The sequence below is a fragment of the Bubalus kerabau genome, chromosome 2 (genome assembly GCF_029407905.1).
Source record: "Bubalus kerabau isolate K-KA32 ecotype Philippines breed swamp buffalo chromosome 2, PCC_UOA_SB_1v2, whole genome shotgun sequence".
NCBI lineage: Eukaryota > Metazoa > Chordata > Mammalia > Artiodactyla > Bovidae > Bubalus > Bubalus kerabau.
The window spans coordinates 186,054,476-186,071,636 of NC_073625.1; the positions used below are offsets into that span (position 1 = coordinate 186,054,476).

Genomic DNA, 17,161 nt, shown 5'->3' on the forward strand with positions numbered 1-17,161 from the left:
GAACATTTTTGAAATGGGAGAGGGGTTGAAATAGAGTTGATGGCTTATTTTGTTAAGTAGAAAAAATTTTTTAAATGGTCAGCCACCATCACCCTTCCCCCGCCCCCATAAAATTGAAAAATATATTTTACCCCCCAAAAGTGGTAAAAATGTGCAAAGCTTCCACTCCACACAACCTCAGCCCTGGTGTCCAGGCCCTTGAGGGAGGTCAGATAAAAACAAGTATCAAAACCTTCTTAGAGGGACTGGAGATGTGGGGGTGATGTCACCCAGTGCTTCAGATAGCCACGACTGCTATCTCTCCTCCTGTTTCCCTGGTGCCTCAGTGGTAAAGAATCTGCCTGCAATGCAGAAAACTCGGATTCGATCCCTGGGTCGGGAAGATCCCCTGGAGAAGGAAGTCACAACCCACTCTGGTATTCTTGGCTGTGGAATCCCATGGACAGAGGAGGCTGGCAGACTTCAGTCTGTGAGGTGGCAAAAGTTGGACATGACTGAGCATGCATGCATCTTCCCTCTCTTGGGATCATGGCCATCACGGTTTTGAAGCATGACCATCCCTCAGTTTGGGTGTGACAACCTGTCTACCAGTGGCGACAGAAGACCCTGAGCACCAGAGCTGGTCCAGCACCTTGAAAGGGAAAAAAAATTACATTTTTTTTGTCATGAAACTTTCATTGAAACAGCACTTCCTTCCATCATGAATATGGCGCTGTGTTAGGTTCCTAGGGCTGTGGTAACAAAGTGCCACACACCGAGGGCTCAGGACCCGAGGAGATAGGATGGTGTGGCTGTTGACAGATGCTTATCTTCTCATGGGGCTGGCGGCTGGGAATTTGCAGTCAGGTGTGGGCAGGGTTGGTTCCTTCTGAGGCTGTGGGGAGAGTCTTTCCCAGTCTGGTTGCTGGTAATCCTTGATGATCCCTGTCTGTAGACGTATCACCACCATGTCTGCCTTCATCTTCACTTGGTGTTCTTCCAGTATGCCTATCTGTGTCCAAATTTCTTTTAAAGTTTTATTTATTTATTTTATTTTTGGCTGTGCTGGGTCTTCCTGATCTAGGGGTTGAACCCATGTCTTCTGTGTCTCCTGCCATGCAGGCATATTCTTTATCACTGAGCCCTCAGTGAAGCCTGAGTATTATTTTGGTACACTTTAAAAAGTATTTTGATGCATTTATTTCAAAATAATTGATTTCCTTGGTTATCTTGTATCTTTTGTTTTATGAACTGTGTTGAAAGTTTCCATAATATAAAAATGTTTGAGAAGGGTTTGTGGCTCCCGCTGGCTTCAGGAAGAACTCACTTCCACAGAGAACTGTTAGGAGGCCCAGTTCTCTTCCTCTCACTGGCCCTCCAAGAGGTGGCCACTGTCCTCTGAACCCACCAGGCTGTGTTTTCTCTCTGGTGCTCCCAGACCCTCCAGGGCTGTGGCCTGTGATGCGAGCATCCAGCCAGGGGTGGAGCTCTAGGGCATCCCTGGACCACTCTTCCCACGCTCCTCCGGGCTGGGGTCATCCCTGGGTAGGGCACCCTCTGCTTGTTGTGACAGAATCCCCTTGCAAGGTGGACTTGAAAGGGAGGACTGAGGTGACAGTGTGGAGTGTCTCCATCCTGCTTCAATTAGAAGTCAGGAGGGTGACATTTCCCTCTGCACTCATCTGGAGCTCTTGTGGTTGTACGCTTAGCAAAACTGGACATGGGCAGATGAACAGGAGAAAAAGAAACAATTTTACTTCCTATATACCGAAATCTCATAGAATTGGGACTTGAGAAGAGGTCAAAGCAGGCAGCCTTTAAACTTTTGAGACAAAGAAACAATAGACTTGTGGGACATTGACAAGATAAAGAATCTTAGGTTTTGGGTGCTACTTCGTGAAGAATCTAGACAGCTTCTGGGCTGGAGTAGTAAATTAAAGAAGTAACAAGGTTTGTTTCGGAGAAGGCAATGGCACCCCACTCCAGTACTCTTACCTGGAAAATCCCATGGACAGAGGAGCCTGGTAGGCTGCAGTCCATGGGGTCACTAGGAGTTGGACACGACTGAGTGACTTCACTTTCACTTTTCACTTTTATGCATTGGAGAAGGAAATGGCAACCCACTCCAGTGTTCTTGGCTGGAGAATCCCAGGGACGGGGGAGCCTGGTGGGCTTCCATCTATGGGGTCACACAGAGTCGGACACGACTGAAGCGACTTAGCAGCAGCAGTAGCAGTGTCTTGATTGGACCATTTTACAGATGAGAAAAGTGAGGCTGGGGAATAATGTCCTACCGATGAGTAGTGCATCGGCACTACGGCAAATGCCTCAGCACAGAAAATAGTAAAGAGCTGCTGCTGAGGCATGAGCAATTTGAATGACACTGTTTTTGGTTTTTCCTCATAGGGCTTCCCAAGGCAGAGAATCATCATTTTCTGGCAAACAAACCAAGCCCAAGACCTAATTGTGCTGAATGTCATATGCTGACAGCTCTTGGAATCCACCCTTTGGCTTAGCTTTCAAACAAGAGGTTCATCTTACCCAGGAAAAGGGTGAGTTATTTGCTTTCTTAATGTTATAATGCTGACATGGATGATCCTGGGTTTGTGGAGAATAAAAGAGATAGGTGAGCAAAAGAACATGTGTGCATGTACAGTCGCTTTAGTTGTGTCTGACTCTGTGTGACCATATGGATTTTAGCCTGCCAGACTTCTCTGTCCATTGGATTCTCCAGGCAAGAATACTGGAATGGGTTGCCATGCCCTCTTCCAGGGGATCTTCCCCACCCAGGGACTGAACCTATGCCTCTTACATCTCCTGCATTGGCAGGTGAGTTCTTTATCACTAGTGCCACCTGAGAAGTCCAGTGAAAGAATAGGAGATTTAAAAAGTAACCTAAAAAAAAAAATGAAAAAAAAAAAAAAAGCCACTGCTTTGCATGGATGGAATTCCAAGGTAGTTGTACACATTGAAGACTGGTCTTGCTTCTTTCTGGGAGTGATGAAATCGTGCTTAAATCAGTCAAAGAAGAGTGCCAGGGGTCTGTACATTTGGGTCTAGGACATGTGCTTTCTGGCCTTGCAGATTCTCTAGCTAGATGCCATTATGGAGTCAGAGAAGGGCAGAACTGGAAGGACAGACCTAGTGAGCTGTGTGATTCAATGTCCTTCTAGATCAGGGATCCAAGACTCCCACTATGAAGGAGCCAGGACCACTGCCTGGTTCCTGTGGTCCCAATCTTCCACCAGGGAGTGAGAGACGGTGGCACTCATCTCTGCCTCCCTGTGGAATCTCATCACTCCACTTGTGTCTGCAACAAGACTCCAGAGTTTCTAAAACTTGAGCCATGAAGCATGGGTCTCATCTCATCCCCCATCTCAGCCACCCAGGGCAAAGCTATACTCCTGCTTTTTGAGGTCTAACCATTTGATTGTTTTCCTTTCAGATGGCTTACATGAAGATGAGATGGGTATATATTTCCCTGATGGTCCTGGGAGTCTTTTGTCTGTATTATAACCTGGAGGATCTGAATCCTTTTAAAGGAGAACCAGTGATTTTCAAGAATGAACTTGGGGACTTCCTTCAGCTCCCAGATATAGATTGCGAGCAGGATCCCCCCTTTCTGATACTGCTGGTGGCTTCATCTCACGAGCAGTGGTTTGTCCGCTTGGTCATCCGGAGCACGTGGGGAAGAGAAAAGATCATAAAGGGAAAGCGGATAAAAACATTATTTCTCCTGGGAACCTCTCCCAGTAAACACATCTCAAGAGAAGTGGCCAAGGAGAGCCAGAAGTTTCGTGATATTATCCAGAAGAACTTCACAGATGATTATTTCAATCTGACCCTGAAGACCATGATGGGGATGCAGTGGATCTACAGCTTTTGTCCACAGACAACTTTCGTGATGAAAACAGACTCTGACATGTTCGTCAATATCTACTATCTGACGGAACTGCTCCTAAAGAAAAACAGGACAACTCGGTTTTTCACCGGCTTCCTAAAACTGAACGAGTATCCCATCAGGAAACGGTTCAATAAGTGGTTTGTCAGTAAGTACGAATATCCGTGGGACAAGTACCCGCCCTTCTGCTCCGGCACTGGCTACGTTTTCTCTAGCGATGTGGCGGGCGAGGTGTACCATGTTGCCAATAGCGTGCCCTTCATTAAACTGGAAGATGTCTTTGTGGGGCTCTGCCTGAAAAGACTGAAGATCAGGCTGGAGGAACTTCACTCTGAGCAGACTTTCTTCCCTGATGGGTTACCGTTCACCACGTGCCGTTATAAGAAGATTGTGGCCTCCCATCATATCAAGCCACGAGACATCCTGAAGTACTGGCAGGCTCTGGAAGGTTCCCTGCCAGAAGAGTGTCCAGATAACTGAGGGGAGCCTAAAAGTGCCCATGGACCACCGCGGTGATGGCTTTTGAAAGTTCTTTGATGGTGTGGCTGAGACTCCCCAGGTCAGGGAGGGAGTGGGGAAGGAAGAGGCAGAACACAAGGTCCTGCAGCCTTCCCTGTCTAAATGTAAATGCCACCACAGATGAAGCCCCATTTGGTACCCAAGCCATAACAGACACCATCTCTTGAGCACCTACCCTGAGGCACTAACTCACGCGCAGCTGCATCTTCTCACGTCAGGGGCAGCATCCACATGGAGTGGTGGGTGTCACCACTGCCACTTCACACACAAGGAGAGGGCAGCTTAGAGAGGGATGGGGACCTGTCTCAAGGATGACAGCCAGCAGACACCAGAGCGAGGGGGAGAGCCCAGTGTCGTCAGATCCCAGGCGGCAGCCTCCGTCTCAGTCCACCCTCGTGAGCTGCCTCCTGGGAGAGGATGGTGGCGATGGGGGTTTCAAGGGGGGCCTTGCTGCTGGCATCCGTTGGTCCCTTGTAAGAGTCCCCTCCTCCTCCTCAAGTCCCATTCTTGTGCTTTTTAGTGCAGAGACTGGGGTGAACCAATGCCCCCCATCCCTCCGGTACCGAGTTCCCTGTGTTCACGATGAGTCTGGCTGGCCTGAGACCCTGTTAGCAGCTTGGCACTCAACTCACTACACAGACATTGCTGCAGTGGCCGCAGCTCTACCCCCGGGAAACACCCAGTTCTGGATAGAAACCAGTCTTTAGAAACCAGACTCAGCTCAGAACTCACTGTGAAGCTTGGCCTGCTGTACATACCTGTTGGCCCTTCTGCTGAGTGGGGGATCCCTGAGAGCACAGCATTTCTTCCCCAGTGTCCATGGTGACCCCGTCTGTTGGCTCCGTCTGTCCTTGGTCTGCACTTCAGGTCTCCAAGTGCACACTGGAGGGTGGCTGGATGCATCATCCATGAAGGATGCTGGGAGCTTTTCTGGGAACTGGGAATGATTTAAGTCAAGACCCTCTCAAGCAGCCCCTGGGATGTTAAACGCTGAACTGAGTCCTGGTCCAAGGTGCGTATCCCTGAGTGTGTGTCCTAAGCCCAATCCCAGCTCAGCGTCACTGCATTCCTCAGATGGCCAAGGAACAGCTTCATTTTGTGATATGGACTTTAGTATGCATCTCCTGGGGGTTTGGAAGAGCCTGTTCTGCAGGGTTGTGTGGAAACAAAACACTTTTTTTTTTTTTTTGGCAGAATCTGCCCATTCAGCCACTGTCACAAGACATACAAAGCCATCTTGCTCCCAATCTCCAGGAGGATCAGTTCTTACTTTCTACTTTATTGCACCGAACTTTAGCACCACTCAGAGCCGAGGCCTCACATGGCTGTGAAACTTACAAATGTTGAACAAAGCTCTGACCTGAACACGGGAAGAGGTGTCTGCTGCAGAATGGTCACAGCTGGGTTGATCTGCAAAGTGGCATCTTATTTTGCACACTGTTTTTTGTTTCTGGACGGAGCTGCTTCTTGGTGGATGTGTTTTCTTATCCCAGCTTCTCTGAATGTGCTGGGTCATGTTCAGAAAAGCTACCTTCTCAGGTGGGAAAATTAGGGACTGAGCTTGTTTTCTGAAGCCTGGATTTAGCAGGGCCAGTCAGTCCCGTGGGACAGACTCCCTCTGATTTGGGGGATAATGGTGGGTTTTGGGCTTTGAGGGTGAAGGAGTCTTTGGCAATAGGGCTGCGTTTGTGCTTAGATGTCCACCTTGTCTGGGATGCATGTCCATGTGGCCACTGGGCTGGGAGGGGAGGTTCATCTCACTCAGGATCTGGTCTCAGCACCTGCCCAAAGCCCTCGCCATAGGAGCACAAGCACACACTCAGCTCCACCCTTTGTGTGCTCTGAAACAGTTTTCTGCAAAACACATCCCTTGCCCCCATCCCCAATTCTATTTCTTTATATAATGAAGACCTTTTATACTCTAAGGAAAAACATGTTTTGTGGCTACAGAACTTGAAGGGACCTTTGAGCTTATTTGGTCTGGCATTTACATAGGATGAAAATAAAGCTCAAAGAGACCCAGAGGCTTGCCCAAGACTTCACAGCTTGTTTGTCATGGAGTGCAGGTTTCAGCCAGAGGTGTAGTCCGTGATGCTGTCTTGCTTGTATGTGAGAGTAAGAAACTGTGAAAGTGCAAATTAGTAGGCAAAGTGAGGCCTCTGGGTGCTTCCAATAGCACCCAGAGTGAATTTCAGAATGGGATTGAGAGGAGCCAGGCTGGTGTCTTCACTCACAGGTCCAGGGAGGAACGGTGCTGATGTGTGCTCAGGTGTGTATGCTCAGTTGCTAGGTCATGTCTAACTCTTTGTGATCCCAGTAACTGTAGCCTGCCAGACTCCACTGTCCATGGATTTCTCCAGGCAAGAATACTGGAGTGGATTGCCATGCCTCCTCCAGGGCGTCTTCCCAATCCAGGGATCTAACTCCCATCTCCTACGTCTCCTGCATGGGCAGGTGGGTTCTTTACCACTGAGCCACCGGGGACGTCCATGACACTGATGACCAAGGCTAATTGCCAGGCACTGAGACAAGGGCTTCACAAGTATTACTTCCTTAAATGCTCACAACTACTCCCCAGGAGGTGACTACCCACTTTCCTGCTTTTCAGTTCAGTTCAGTTCACTCACTGTAGTGTCCAGCTCTTTGCAACCCCATGGACTGCAGCAGGCCAGGCTTCCCTGTCCATCACCAACTCCTGGAGCTTGCTCAAATTCAGGTCTATCGAGTCAGTGATGCAATCCAACCTTCTTTACAGATGAGTAACCGAGCCATGAAATTAAAAGACACTTACTCTTTGGAAGGAAAGTTATGATCAACCTAGATAGCATATTCAAAAGCAGGGACATTACTTTGCCAACAAAGGTCCGTCTAGTCAAGGCTATGGTTTTTCCAGTGGTCATGTATGGATGTGAGAGTTGAACTGTGAAGAAAGCTGAGTGCTGAAGAATTGATGCTTTTGAACTGTGGTGTTGGAGAAGACTCTTGAGAGTCCCTTGGACTGCAAGGAGATCCAGCCAGTCCATCCTAAAGGAGATCAGTCCTGGGTGTTCTTTGGAAGTAATGATGCTAAAGCTGAACCTGCAGTACTTTGGCCACCTCATGCGAAGAGTTGACTCATTGGAAAAGACTGTGATGCTGGGAGGCATTGGGGGTAGGATGAAAAGGGGACGGCAGAGGATGAGATGGCTGGATGGCATCACCGACTCGATGGATGTGAGTCTGAGTGAACTCCGGGAGTTGGTGATGGACAGGGAGGCCTGGCGTGCTGCAATTCATGGGGTAACAAAGAGTCGGACAGGACTGAGTGACTGAACTGAACTGAACTGAACTGAACCAAGGCAGAGAGAGTGTGAACAGCTAGCTCAAGGTCACATAGCTGAAGTGTTCTTGGGAGCACCACATGTGTTGGTCACAATCAGCACTGCCGCCCCTAGGCAGTCAGTTGGCCTAAGGGATGCAGTCCGTGTTCAGAGGGAGGCAGGTGCCCCCTCCCTTGGGGGCTCAGGCTGCACGTCTGGCCCTTCCACAGACTTCCCACACCACACACCCCCTCCCTTTAGGACATGAACCCCAAGTCCTCCACTGGGCTGGAGACTGTAGAAAGGAACCAGAGGGGCTCCCATTGGGCCGGCCTCTCCACTTGGGGGCTTGATTCCCATCTCTACTAACCTCTGCAGAGCAAGCTCCTTGCTCAGGTTGTACTTTCACCCTTGCTGTGTTTTTCCCTTCTGCCAACTCAGCCCCCACACACCCAGACAGGCTGTTATTTCTGATCTTCCAAACGATCATAAGCCCATTCCCTTCACTGTCCAATGTCTGCTCCTTTGGCTCTTCTGCCCGAGACAGTTTTCCATATTTGTCCTAAATTCGTCTCCTCTTCATCTGAAATCCCCTCTAATCAGACTCTGGTGCCTGGCTCCACGAGATGGTTCTCACTGAAGTCACTGATGACCTGAAATGTGGGTTCCAAGGTCAGGTCTCCATTCTCATTCTGCCGCCTGCACTGCTGGTCTTGCCCGCTTCTGGGGCACTGGACACTCTGGACTCTCCTTCTCGCTGGTCCCTCCTTTGCTTGTTCTATCTCCTCACTCTGCCTTGGCCTCATTTATTTCCCCTTATTGTACTCTGGTGGTCTCATCCAGCCCCATGGTTTAAAATATCCTCTTGTGCCGAGGGTGCCCATTTATCTCCAGCCTTGGGCTCTCTCTTGCTCTTAAGCCTCATAAATTTCATGGCCTACTTGACATCACAAGGTGAACAAATATACAACTGAATTTGTCCTGAAGTGTCTCCCCCAACTCCTGATCCACACTGCCTGCAGCCTTCATTTCCTCAGGTGATGACCCTTCCATGCTTCAGTCTTTGCTTGCGACCGCTTAGACTGCAGCATTCCAGGCTTCCCTAGCCTTCACTATCTCCTGGAGTTTGCTTAAACTTGTGTCCACTGAGTCAGTGATGCCATCTAACCATCTCATCCCTGCCCTGCTTCTCCTCCTGCCCTCAATTTTTCCCAGCATCAGAGTCTTTTCCAATGAGTTGGCTCTTCCCATCAGGTGGCCAAAGTATTGGAGCTTCAGCTTCAGCATCAGTCCTTCCAATGAATATTCAGGACTGATTTCTTTTAGGATTGACTGGTTTGATCTCCTTGCAGTCCAAGGGACTCTCAAGACTCTTTTCCAGCACCACAATTGGAAAGCATCAATCCTTCAGTGCTCAGCCTTCATTATGGTCCATCTCTCACATCCGTACACGACCACTGGAAAAACCATAGCCTTGACTAGATGGACCTTTGTTGGCAAAGTGATGTCTCTGCTTTTTAATATATTGTCTAGGTTTGTCATAGCTTTTCTTCCAAGTAGCAAGTGTATTTTAATTTCATGGCTGCAGCCACCATCTGCAGTGATTCTGGAGCCCAAGAAAATAAAGTCTGTCACTGTTTCCATTGTTTCCCCATCTATTTACCATGAAGGGATGGGACCGGATGCTGTGATCTTCATTTTTTGAATGTTGAGTTTTAAGCCAGCTTTTTCACTCTCCTCTTTCACCTTCATCAAGAGGCTCAAGTCAGACACTTTGAAGGCATCTGTGACTCCTCTCTCTCAACCAATGCATCGGCTCTGCCTTTGTTTTATATCCAGAAGCCAATCGCTGCCCCCACCTGCCCCCACCCCAAGCCCCCATCATCTGGGACTTGTGTCCCTGCAGTAGCTTCTACCTGGGCTTCTGGCCTCCATCGTTGCATCCTCTTCATCTGTTTCCTAAGCAGCATCCAGACTGCTCCTTTGAAAATATGGACCAGAGCATCTGACTTCTCTGCTCCAAACCCATCTCTGAGGAAACCCTCCAATGATGTCCCATCTTTTAAATCATTGTCTGCCTATGTTATCTCCTTACCTCCTCCCTTCCTGCCCTCCCCTCACTTACTCTGGCCTCCCTGAAAGAGAGTACTATTCCAGCCGCACTGGCCTTCTTGCTCTTCCTGGAATGTCCCAGGCACATTCTAATGACCTCAGGGCCTCTGCCAGGGTCACCCTTTCCTTGGACAGTCTCATGGCCCATTTCTTTGCTTCTTTAATGTCTTTGGCCATACATCATCCCTTCTTTAAAAGCCTCATCCTGACCACTTTCTATGGAATTGCAACTCATCCCACCTGGTGCCCCCTTGCCTTGTTATGTTGTTTCATTGCACTGATCAATTTCTAACAGAGTATAGCATAGTTACTTATTCTCATGCATCTATTTTGGTTATTGTTTATAGTTTGCTCCAGTTGAACAAAAGCTTAGTGCAAGAATGGTTCTTTGTTTTCTCCACTGAGGTACCTTACATTCTTAGCATAGTTCCTGGTACAAAGTCTATACTCAATAAATATTTGCTGAATGGACATGTGATGACCTTTGTGGCCATTTTAAGGTGATCTTAAAGGGGAAGCAGGGAGTCTCAACTGAAAGGTGAAGGAGTTCTAAAATGTAGCCAACACTATGGACCCAACATGTAGTTCCAGTATCAGTCAGTAAATGGGATGCTGAAATCCTATTTTTACTGAAAACTAGGACCTGAAAACCTAGAAATGCTATATGAAGTGCTTCGTGACTTCATGACCTCTCCTTTTAAGGAATAGGAAATCTCTCGCATTGAGAAGTAAATAGAATTCTATAATGTACTTTGTGTGCCTGCCCACATCCCCCAACCCCATCTTATCTCATCTACAACCTCCTTTTGTTGCTGGTGGTGGTTTAGTTGCTAAGTCATATCTGACTCTTGTGACCCCATGGATTGTAGCCCACTAGGCTCCTCTGTCTGTGGGATTTTCCAGGCAAGAATTCTGGAGTGGGTAACCATTCCTTTCTCCAGGGGATCTTCCTGATCTAGGAATTGAAACTGGGTTTCCTGTATTGTAGGCAGATTCTTTACCTACTGAGCCACCAGGGAGGTCCTCTTGTTTTCATGATTATAGAAATTTACTTCTTTTTCTCAACTGCATCTGACTTTTACTCCTAGGAGAATGACAACAATAAACCAAGTTGTCAGGAAATAGACGTCGTTTCTAAAAATGGTGACAGCTGGAACAGAAGGTACAAAGGCAGTTTCAGATGAAGGTAGATTCCAAACTTCAAGAGGTTTTAGAGCTCATTCCTTTAGTTTATGTGTGAAAATCAAGACTTGTAGAATTAGAGCTTCAAGGCTGCACTCAGAGGGGTGCTGACCCTCAGTCTGATGCTACACCCACAATTGTGTACTGACTTTTTCCTCCTTATGTACTTAATTCCTGTTGTCTTAAAGCACACCATTGTAGCAGCAGAGCACTCTATAAAAAAGGGAGGAAGAAAAACTCCAAACCAACAAAACTCACCAGACCTCCTCTCCTGGAGTTCCCCAGTAGCACCTGCTCCCAGACATTCCCCAGGTGCATCCAAAAGGCACATCAAAAACACATTCCTTAGTCTCCTGCCCCTGAGCGCTGTCTTCCCCCAGAGTTTCCAGTTGTAGGGAATGTTGTCACCGACCATCTGCTCTTTCAGTTCTGTGACTTCCCTCTGCTCTCTGCTGCCCTGCTGTGCCTGTTGGTCACCGATCCCTGTGGTTTTGACACCATCTCTCCACGTCCATTGTTGCAGCCTCAGTGCAGGCCACCATCTTGGGTCAGCTGGCGTTGCGCAGCATGTTTCTAACTGATCTCACAGATCTAATCACGGTGCTTTCCAACCTCTCTTCCACTTTACATCCAGAGTAATTTAAAAAAACTTTATTGGAGTATGATTGATTTACTATGTGTGTGTTAGTTTCAGGTGTACAGCAAAGTGATATATATATGTGTGTGTGTGTGTGTGTGTGTGTGTATTTTGTTTTTCCGATTCTTTTCCATCATAGTTTAATATGAAATGTTGACTGTAGTTCCCTGTACTATACAGTATGTCCTTGCTGTTTATTTTATTTGTGGTGGTGTGTGTCTGCTAATCCCAAACTCCTAATTTACATGCCCCCCCCACCCCCCACCTTCCCCTTTGGTAGCCATGAATTTGTTCTCTAAGTCTGTGAGTTTATTTGTTTCATAAATAAGTTCATTGGTATCATTTTTTTTTAGATTCGACATATAAGTGATATCATACGATATTTTCTTTCTCTGACTTACTTCACTTAGTGTAATATGCTCTAGATCTATCCATTTTGCTGTGACTAGAGTAAATTTTTTTTTTTTTTTTGAAAAGATGATCTGATTAGGAAACTCAAAGACTCAGGGAAGCTGAACAATTTCCCCCAGGGAATTCTGTCCTCCTGTCCATGAGCTGCCGGCTATTTCAGAGATCAGCCTGGTGACCCCAGCTCCTGCTGGGCCCCATAGCAATGTTCCACTGATCCCTGAAGGCTGGCATAAAGTGCTAACATGCACTTTTAAAACAAAACAAATTAATTTTCATGGGAGTTCTTGGATCCTCTTGAATGTGGCTACTCTGGGGGTGGGGCTGCCTGGGTTTGAATTTTACCTCCCTCTCTCACTCAACAAGCAAGTCACTTATCTTGACTTCTTTTTTCTTTTTTTTCCATCTGAAAAATGGGACAATAGTTGTTCTCACCTCACAGGGTTATTGTGTTAGTCAAGATGATGTGTGTGTGAATTGATCGGTAACTTGAGTGGTTCTGCTGAAGGTTAGTGTCTGGACTTGGATTTTGGTGCATTTTATAGTGATCTGTGGGCCAATCAAGAGATCTTTGGGGTGAGTCTTTAAGACTTTGTTCAGCTTTGGCTCCTTTCTGTCTTTCTGATGTTCCCTGGCACTCCTGAAGAAGTTCTTCTATCCGTTGTGTTCTTCAGCATTGCAGAGTACAGTGTTTCTGACTCAGTTCATTCAAAAGGTATGACAGCCTGAACAGGTGATAAACAAATGGAGTGGAGTTGCCTTTGAGGTTATCTGCAGTCTAAAAATGGAGAAGGCAATGGCACCTCACTCCAGTACTCTTGCCTGGAAAATCCCATGGATGGAGGAGCCTGGTAGGCTGCAGTCCATGGGGTCGTGAAGAGTCGGACATGACTGAGCAACTTCCCTTTCACTTTTCACTTTCATGCATTGGAGAAGGAAATGGCAACCCACTCCAGTGTTCTTGCCTGGAGAATCCCAGGAATGGGGCAGCCTGGTGGGCTGCCGTCTATGGGGTCACACAGAGTCAGACACAACCCAAATGACCTAGCAGCAGCAGCAGTCTAAAAAATAGCCTCCTTTTTCCAGATAAGAAAACCAAGACTCAGGAAAGTGGAGTGACTTTGCCAAGTCCTTCAATTAGCAGCATCTCCAGGAGCAGAAACCAGCATCAGAAAGCTCATGTCAGCCGTTCATTGATCTGTTTATTCACTCTTTGGGCACATACGGTCAGTGTTTTTTACAAGACACCAGGAATGAGGGTCAAGCTGAGGTTCACGGCCATGGGTTCTACAAACAGAGTGGTAGCTGGGCAAACACACGATGTCAAGAGGATAGAGGGGGTGTCTGTTCCCTTGGCAACTGAAAGAAGCGGTGTTTGTTCAGTGCCTTCTCGGTCGATAGATGCCATAAACCTTTTCCACACCTGCTGTCTCGATTCCTCACAGCAGCCATTCTTATTATAAACAACCCCCTGGTTTTGAGTTGAGATTCAGAGTGACTCATTGACTTGACAGGGAGGCTCAGATGTGAAGAGACCACCCCTTCCCCACCTCTTGGCCTTCAGTGCCTCGCCTTTCACCAGCGCGTAGTAGGTGAGCCCTCCCATGGTGCTTAGGGACTGGCAAACCTTCTGAGTCTCTCAGGAAGCTCAGCTCTGCCCCCGGCCCAGCTGTCCAAGGGGTCTGCCATCTTGTCTTGTTCCACTTGCTACCATTTCTTTCCCAAGTGTCGACAACATCTCTGCTCCTTCCCTGTCCTGTGTGACCTGGGATTCAGCCCTTTGTCATCAGTGGTGTCCCAGGAACCTCCTCTTTAGCTGGGTCCTCTGATCTGTCCTGTCCTGGCCAGCCCTGTCCTGAGCTCACTCAGCTCTCCATCTGATGGTTTGAACAAATGTCTAACTTCAGAACATGAACCCCTCCAGGCCAGCCCAGCTCACTTTCCACCTCTGTTTACCCAAAGACCTTGTCAAAGAAGCTATCCCTCAAAATAGTGTGGATTCAACACTACAGGTATTGGCTTCTATCAGCGTGTGTGCATGTGTGTGTGTGTGCCTGTGTGGGTGATCTGAGGCTGTAAGCAGAGGTGCTTAGTTGTGGCCATTTTCTGTGTGTTACTTGACCTCCCCAAGTCTGTGAAGGGCATTAAGAGGAGAGGTGAAGTTTGCTCATGTGGGAGGTAAAGAGCAGGAGCCCCCATTGTTCTCTGTTCCCGGGGCATCAGTGAGAGTCTGAGAGGTCCCTTTGCCCTCTGTGACAGAGCAGGTACATGCTACACTGGGTGTGGTGGGAATCAAGGCTGTAGGAATGGTCTAGAGTCGCCTTGTTCAGAGATTTTCCGGACTCCACTTTTCAAGTAGGATATTTAGAAAAAGTGAGAGAAAGTGAGAGAGATCAAACAGCATCTTGAATTTGGATGTATTTCTCAGAAGTAGTGTGCACACACTGCTACTTAGAGTGGTCTGTGGCTCTGAGCCCTGATACACGGGCTAAAGGGAAGAGACCAGGTTGGGGTGGTTCTCATGGGCTCTCCAGGCAGAAGTCTATGGCTTTACCAGAGATTAACTAATTAACAAGCCCACTTTAATACAACAGCTGCTGTTCCTCCTGATTTTAAAAATAGATGAGATGCTTACCTTTCCTTTACATCTCCCACTGGGAAGTATTTGTCTTCTCTCTCTCTCTTTTTTTTTTAAGAATTTATTTCAGTATTTGTCATATCAAGATGGACATTTTAGCAATTTCCCAGGTGTGGTCAACTTTTTGCAGGCGTCCCTTCTCTCTGTTCGGCCCCCTGCCTGGTAGGGAGGAGATACTTCGTCAGTTAGTTTTGGGGTTAAATATTTGGGCACAATGGTGGACTGGAGAAAAAGATGAAGTGAACTTCAGGTCCTTTCAAACACTATTCTTGAAGCCTCTTTTCTAGATTGTTGTTGACACATATTTTTATTTGTTTGGTTCCATATGATCCGGAAGTCTGTATGTGAGCTTGAGCTGAGGTGTGTTAGAAATAAACTCCCAACGATGTGTCTGGGAGATGAATTGTACTGACATCCTCTGTTTTGAATTTGATGGGAGGATTTGTAGCTTGTGGGAAGTTAGAAACCTGAGTTCCTTTATTTTGCTGCTTTTTAAGTATGACTATGAGGGAAGAACTCTTTGCTCTCAGATCAGAAACTGGGCAGTGAAGCCACCTTCTCCCCATATGGGTTAAAGAACTGTGAAGGCTGGACGAGCTGAGGGGACACAGAAGCAGGGTATGTCCCAGTGCCTGCCGTTTGGAATAGAGACAGACAAAAAAATGAGGTTTTAATTAATTTTAAAACTGAATTCTTCTCTTATCAGACACAGTCAGCCTTAAGCATAAGTAGAAAAATGAATTCCATAGAGAAATATAGTTTTTGGAGGCATGTGGTTTTGCCTTATCTGTTTGTCCCATTGCTTGTTTACTCTGGCTGAGTACACAGAGTTTGGGTGGCTGGGGTGGCCTTTACCCAGCCTGGCCCAGAGTTCCTGCCACACATGGCTATGGGGGAGGCCATGCAAGGTCTTGAGTCCCCAAACAAAGAAGCAAACCAGGAATTCCCTTGTAGTTCAGTGGCTAAGACTCTGTGCTCCCAATGCAGGGGGCTGGGGTCTGATCCCCATCAGGTAATTAGATCTGTCTTACTGCAACTAAGACCCAGTACAGCCAAATAGATAAATATTAAAAAGAAAGAGAGAGAAACCAAAGAAGTAGTGATACCCTTAGTTAAATTATGCTCTGGAAAATGTCAGATAGCAGGGGTGGGGGATGGGGATTGATCTGTTTTCCATCTGGTCAAATAAGACATCAAGAAAAATCCAGCATGCCTGGAAATTATTTAATGCCAATTGAGAACACTTTATGGACAAAATTTGCTTGTTTCAGAGGTCCCCAACTTCTTTGGTACCAAGGGCTGGTTTCCTGGAAGACAATTTTTCCATAGAGCTGTGGAGGGCGGGGAGGGATGGTTTGGGGATGATTCAAGCACATTACACTTATCACGCACTTTATTGCTATTACTACTACATCAGCTCCACCTCAGATCAGGCATTAGATCTTGGAGGCTGGGGACCTAAAAGACAAGAAGTAAAAATAAAACTCTATACTACTGACTGATAACCTGAAACTGTTGTCTCCTTGTATTTTAGGAGAATTTACTAGACTCTTATGTCATCATGTTTTGGAAGTAGGCATATGTATTTATTTAAGATATATTAATGATATTTATCTTTAATAAAATTAAGCTATTATGATAGCAGAGGTCACCTAACTTGGTTTGTTCTCAGTTGTCGATGATGTGATAAACTTGTGTTCTGGAAAGTCAGCAATGTAAGATTTAAACTGAACAATCTCCTCCCCCACCACGTTGATGTTTTCTATATTTTTTTTTGTTTGGGGAAAATACTTAAAAAATTCAACTTTGATTTTATATGTTTAGAAAAATAAGCTGAACAACCTTGACATGCTTATCATTGAAAGAGATGGGAATTCCTTGTTTCCCTTGAGGTTTGGAAGCAAAGACATGGGGCTTAACTCTTGTGGGGTCCTGAGGGTACAGTGTTTGGCGAGAGGCAAGAGATGAGGTCTCCTGTCGGGACTCATAAGCCCGGGGCTTTAGGGGCAGGCACCCTTTGCGATTTTCTTTCTCTCAGGTATATTTCTATTTTTTAAAACTACCATTTAAGTTTAAGAACTCAAGCCTTGCGAACTGATACAACTGTACCTTTAGAATTTTCCTGGTGACTCATCTCTGAGCTAGAGCTTGAATCCTTGACCTTTCAAAGTGTCATTTATATGGAAATAAAATGATCAAAATAGATATATTTTTCTTTGACTTGAGTGTGTATTTGCCGCAATTCCTGTGGGACTGCAGACCTGCAGGTCACCATCCACCCATGCTTCCTGTAGACACCAACCTCCGCCCACCTCAGACTCGAGATAGAAGTTGGAGGGAGTTTTTCTGGTAAGCAACCTGTGACTTCTAAACATGATTTCTAAAGATGGTGTGCTTGACCCAGGAAACCCCACAAAGTCATGCAACTCAAAAGGTTCAGATCTTTGTGTTTACTTTGAGAACATTTGTGAAACTGCCCAGGCCAT

At 46.7% G+C, this 17,161-nt stretch overlaps 1 protein-coding gene across 1 annotated transcript; it reads left to right on the forward strand.

The window, feature by feature from the left end:
* Positions 1–3,424: 3,424 nt before the first annotated feature.
* On the forward strand, positions 3,425–4,360 carry B3GALT5 (beta-1,3-galactosyltransferase 5). Its single transcript, XM_055570127.1, has one exon. It carries the CDS (start codon positions 3,425–3,427, stop codon positions 4,358–4,360), a length of 936 nt encoding a protein of 311 aa, XP_055426102.1.
* Positions 4,361–17,161: the final 12,801 nt, after the last annotated feature.

Bases quoted from the DNA above. Each gene is read 5' to 3' on its own strand.
- B3GALT5 (XM_055570127.1), top strand. From the start codon at position 3,425: ATGGCTTACATGAAGATGAGATGGGTATATATTTCCCTGATGGTCCTG.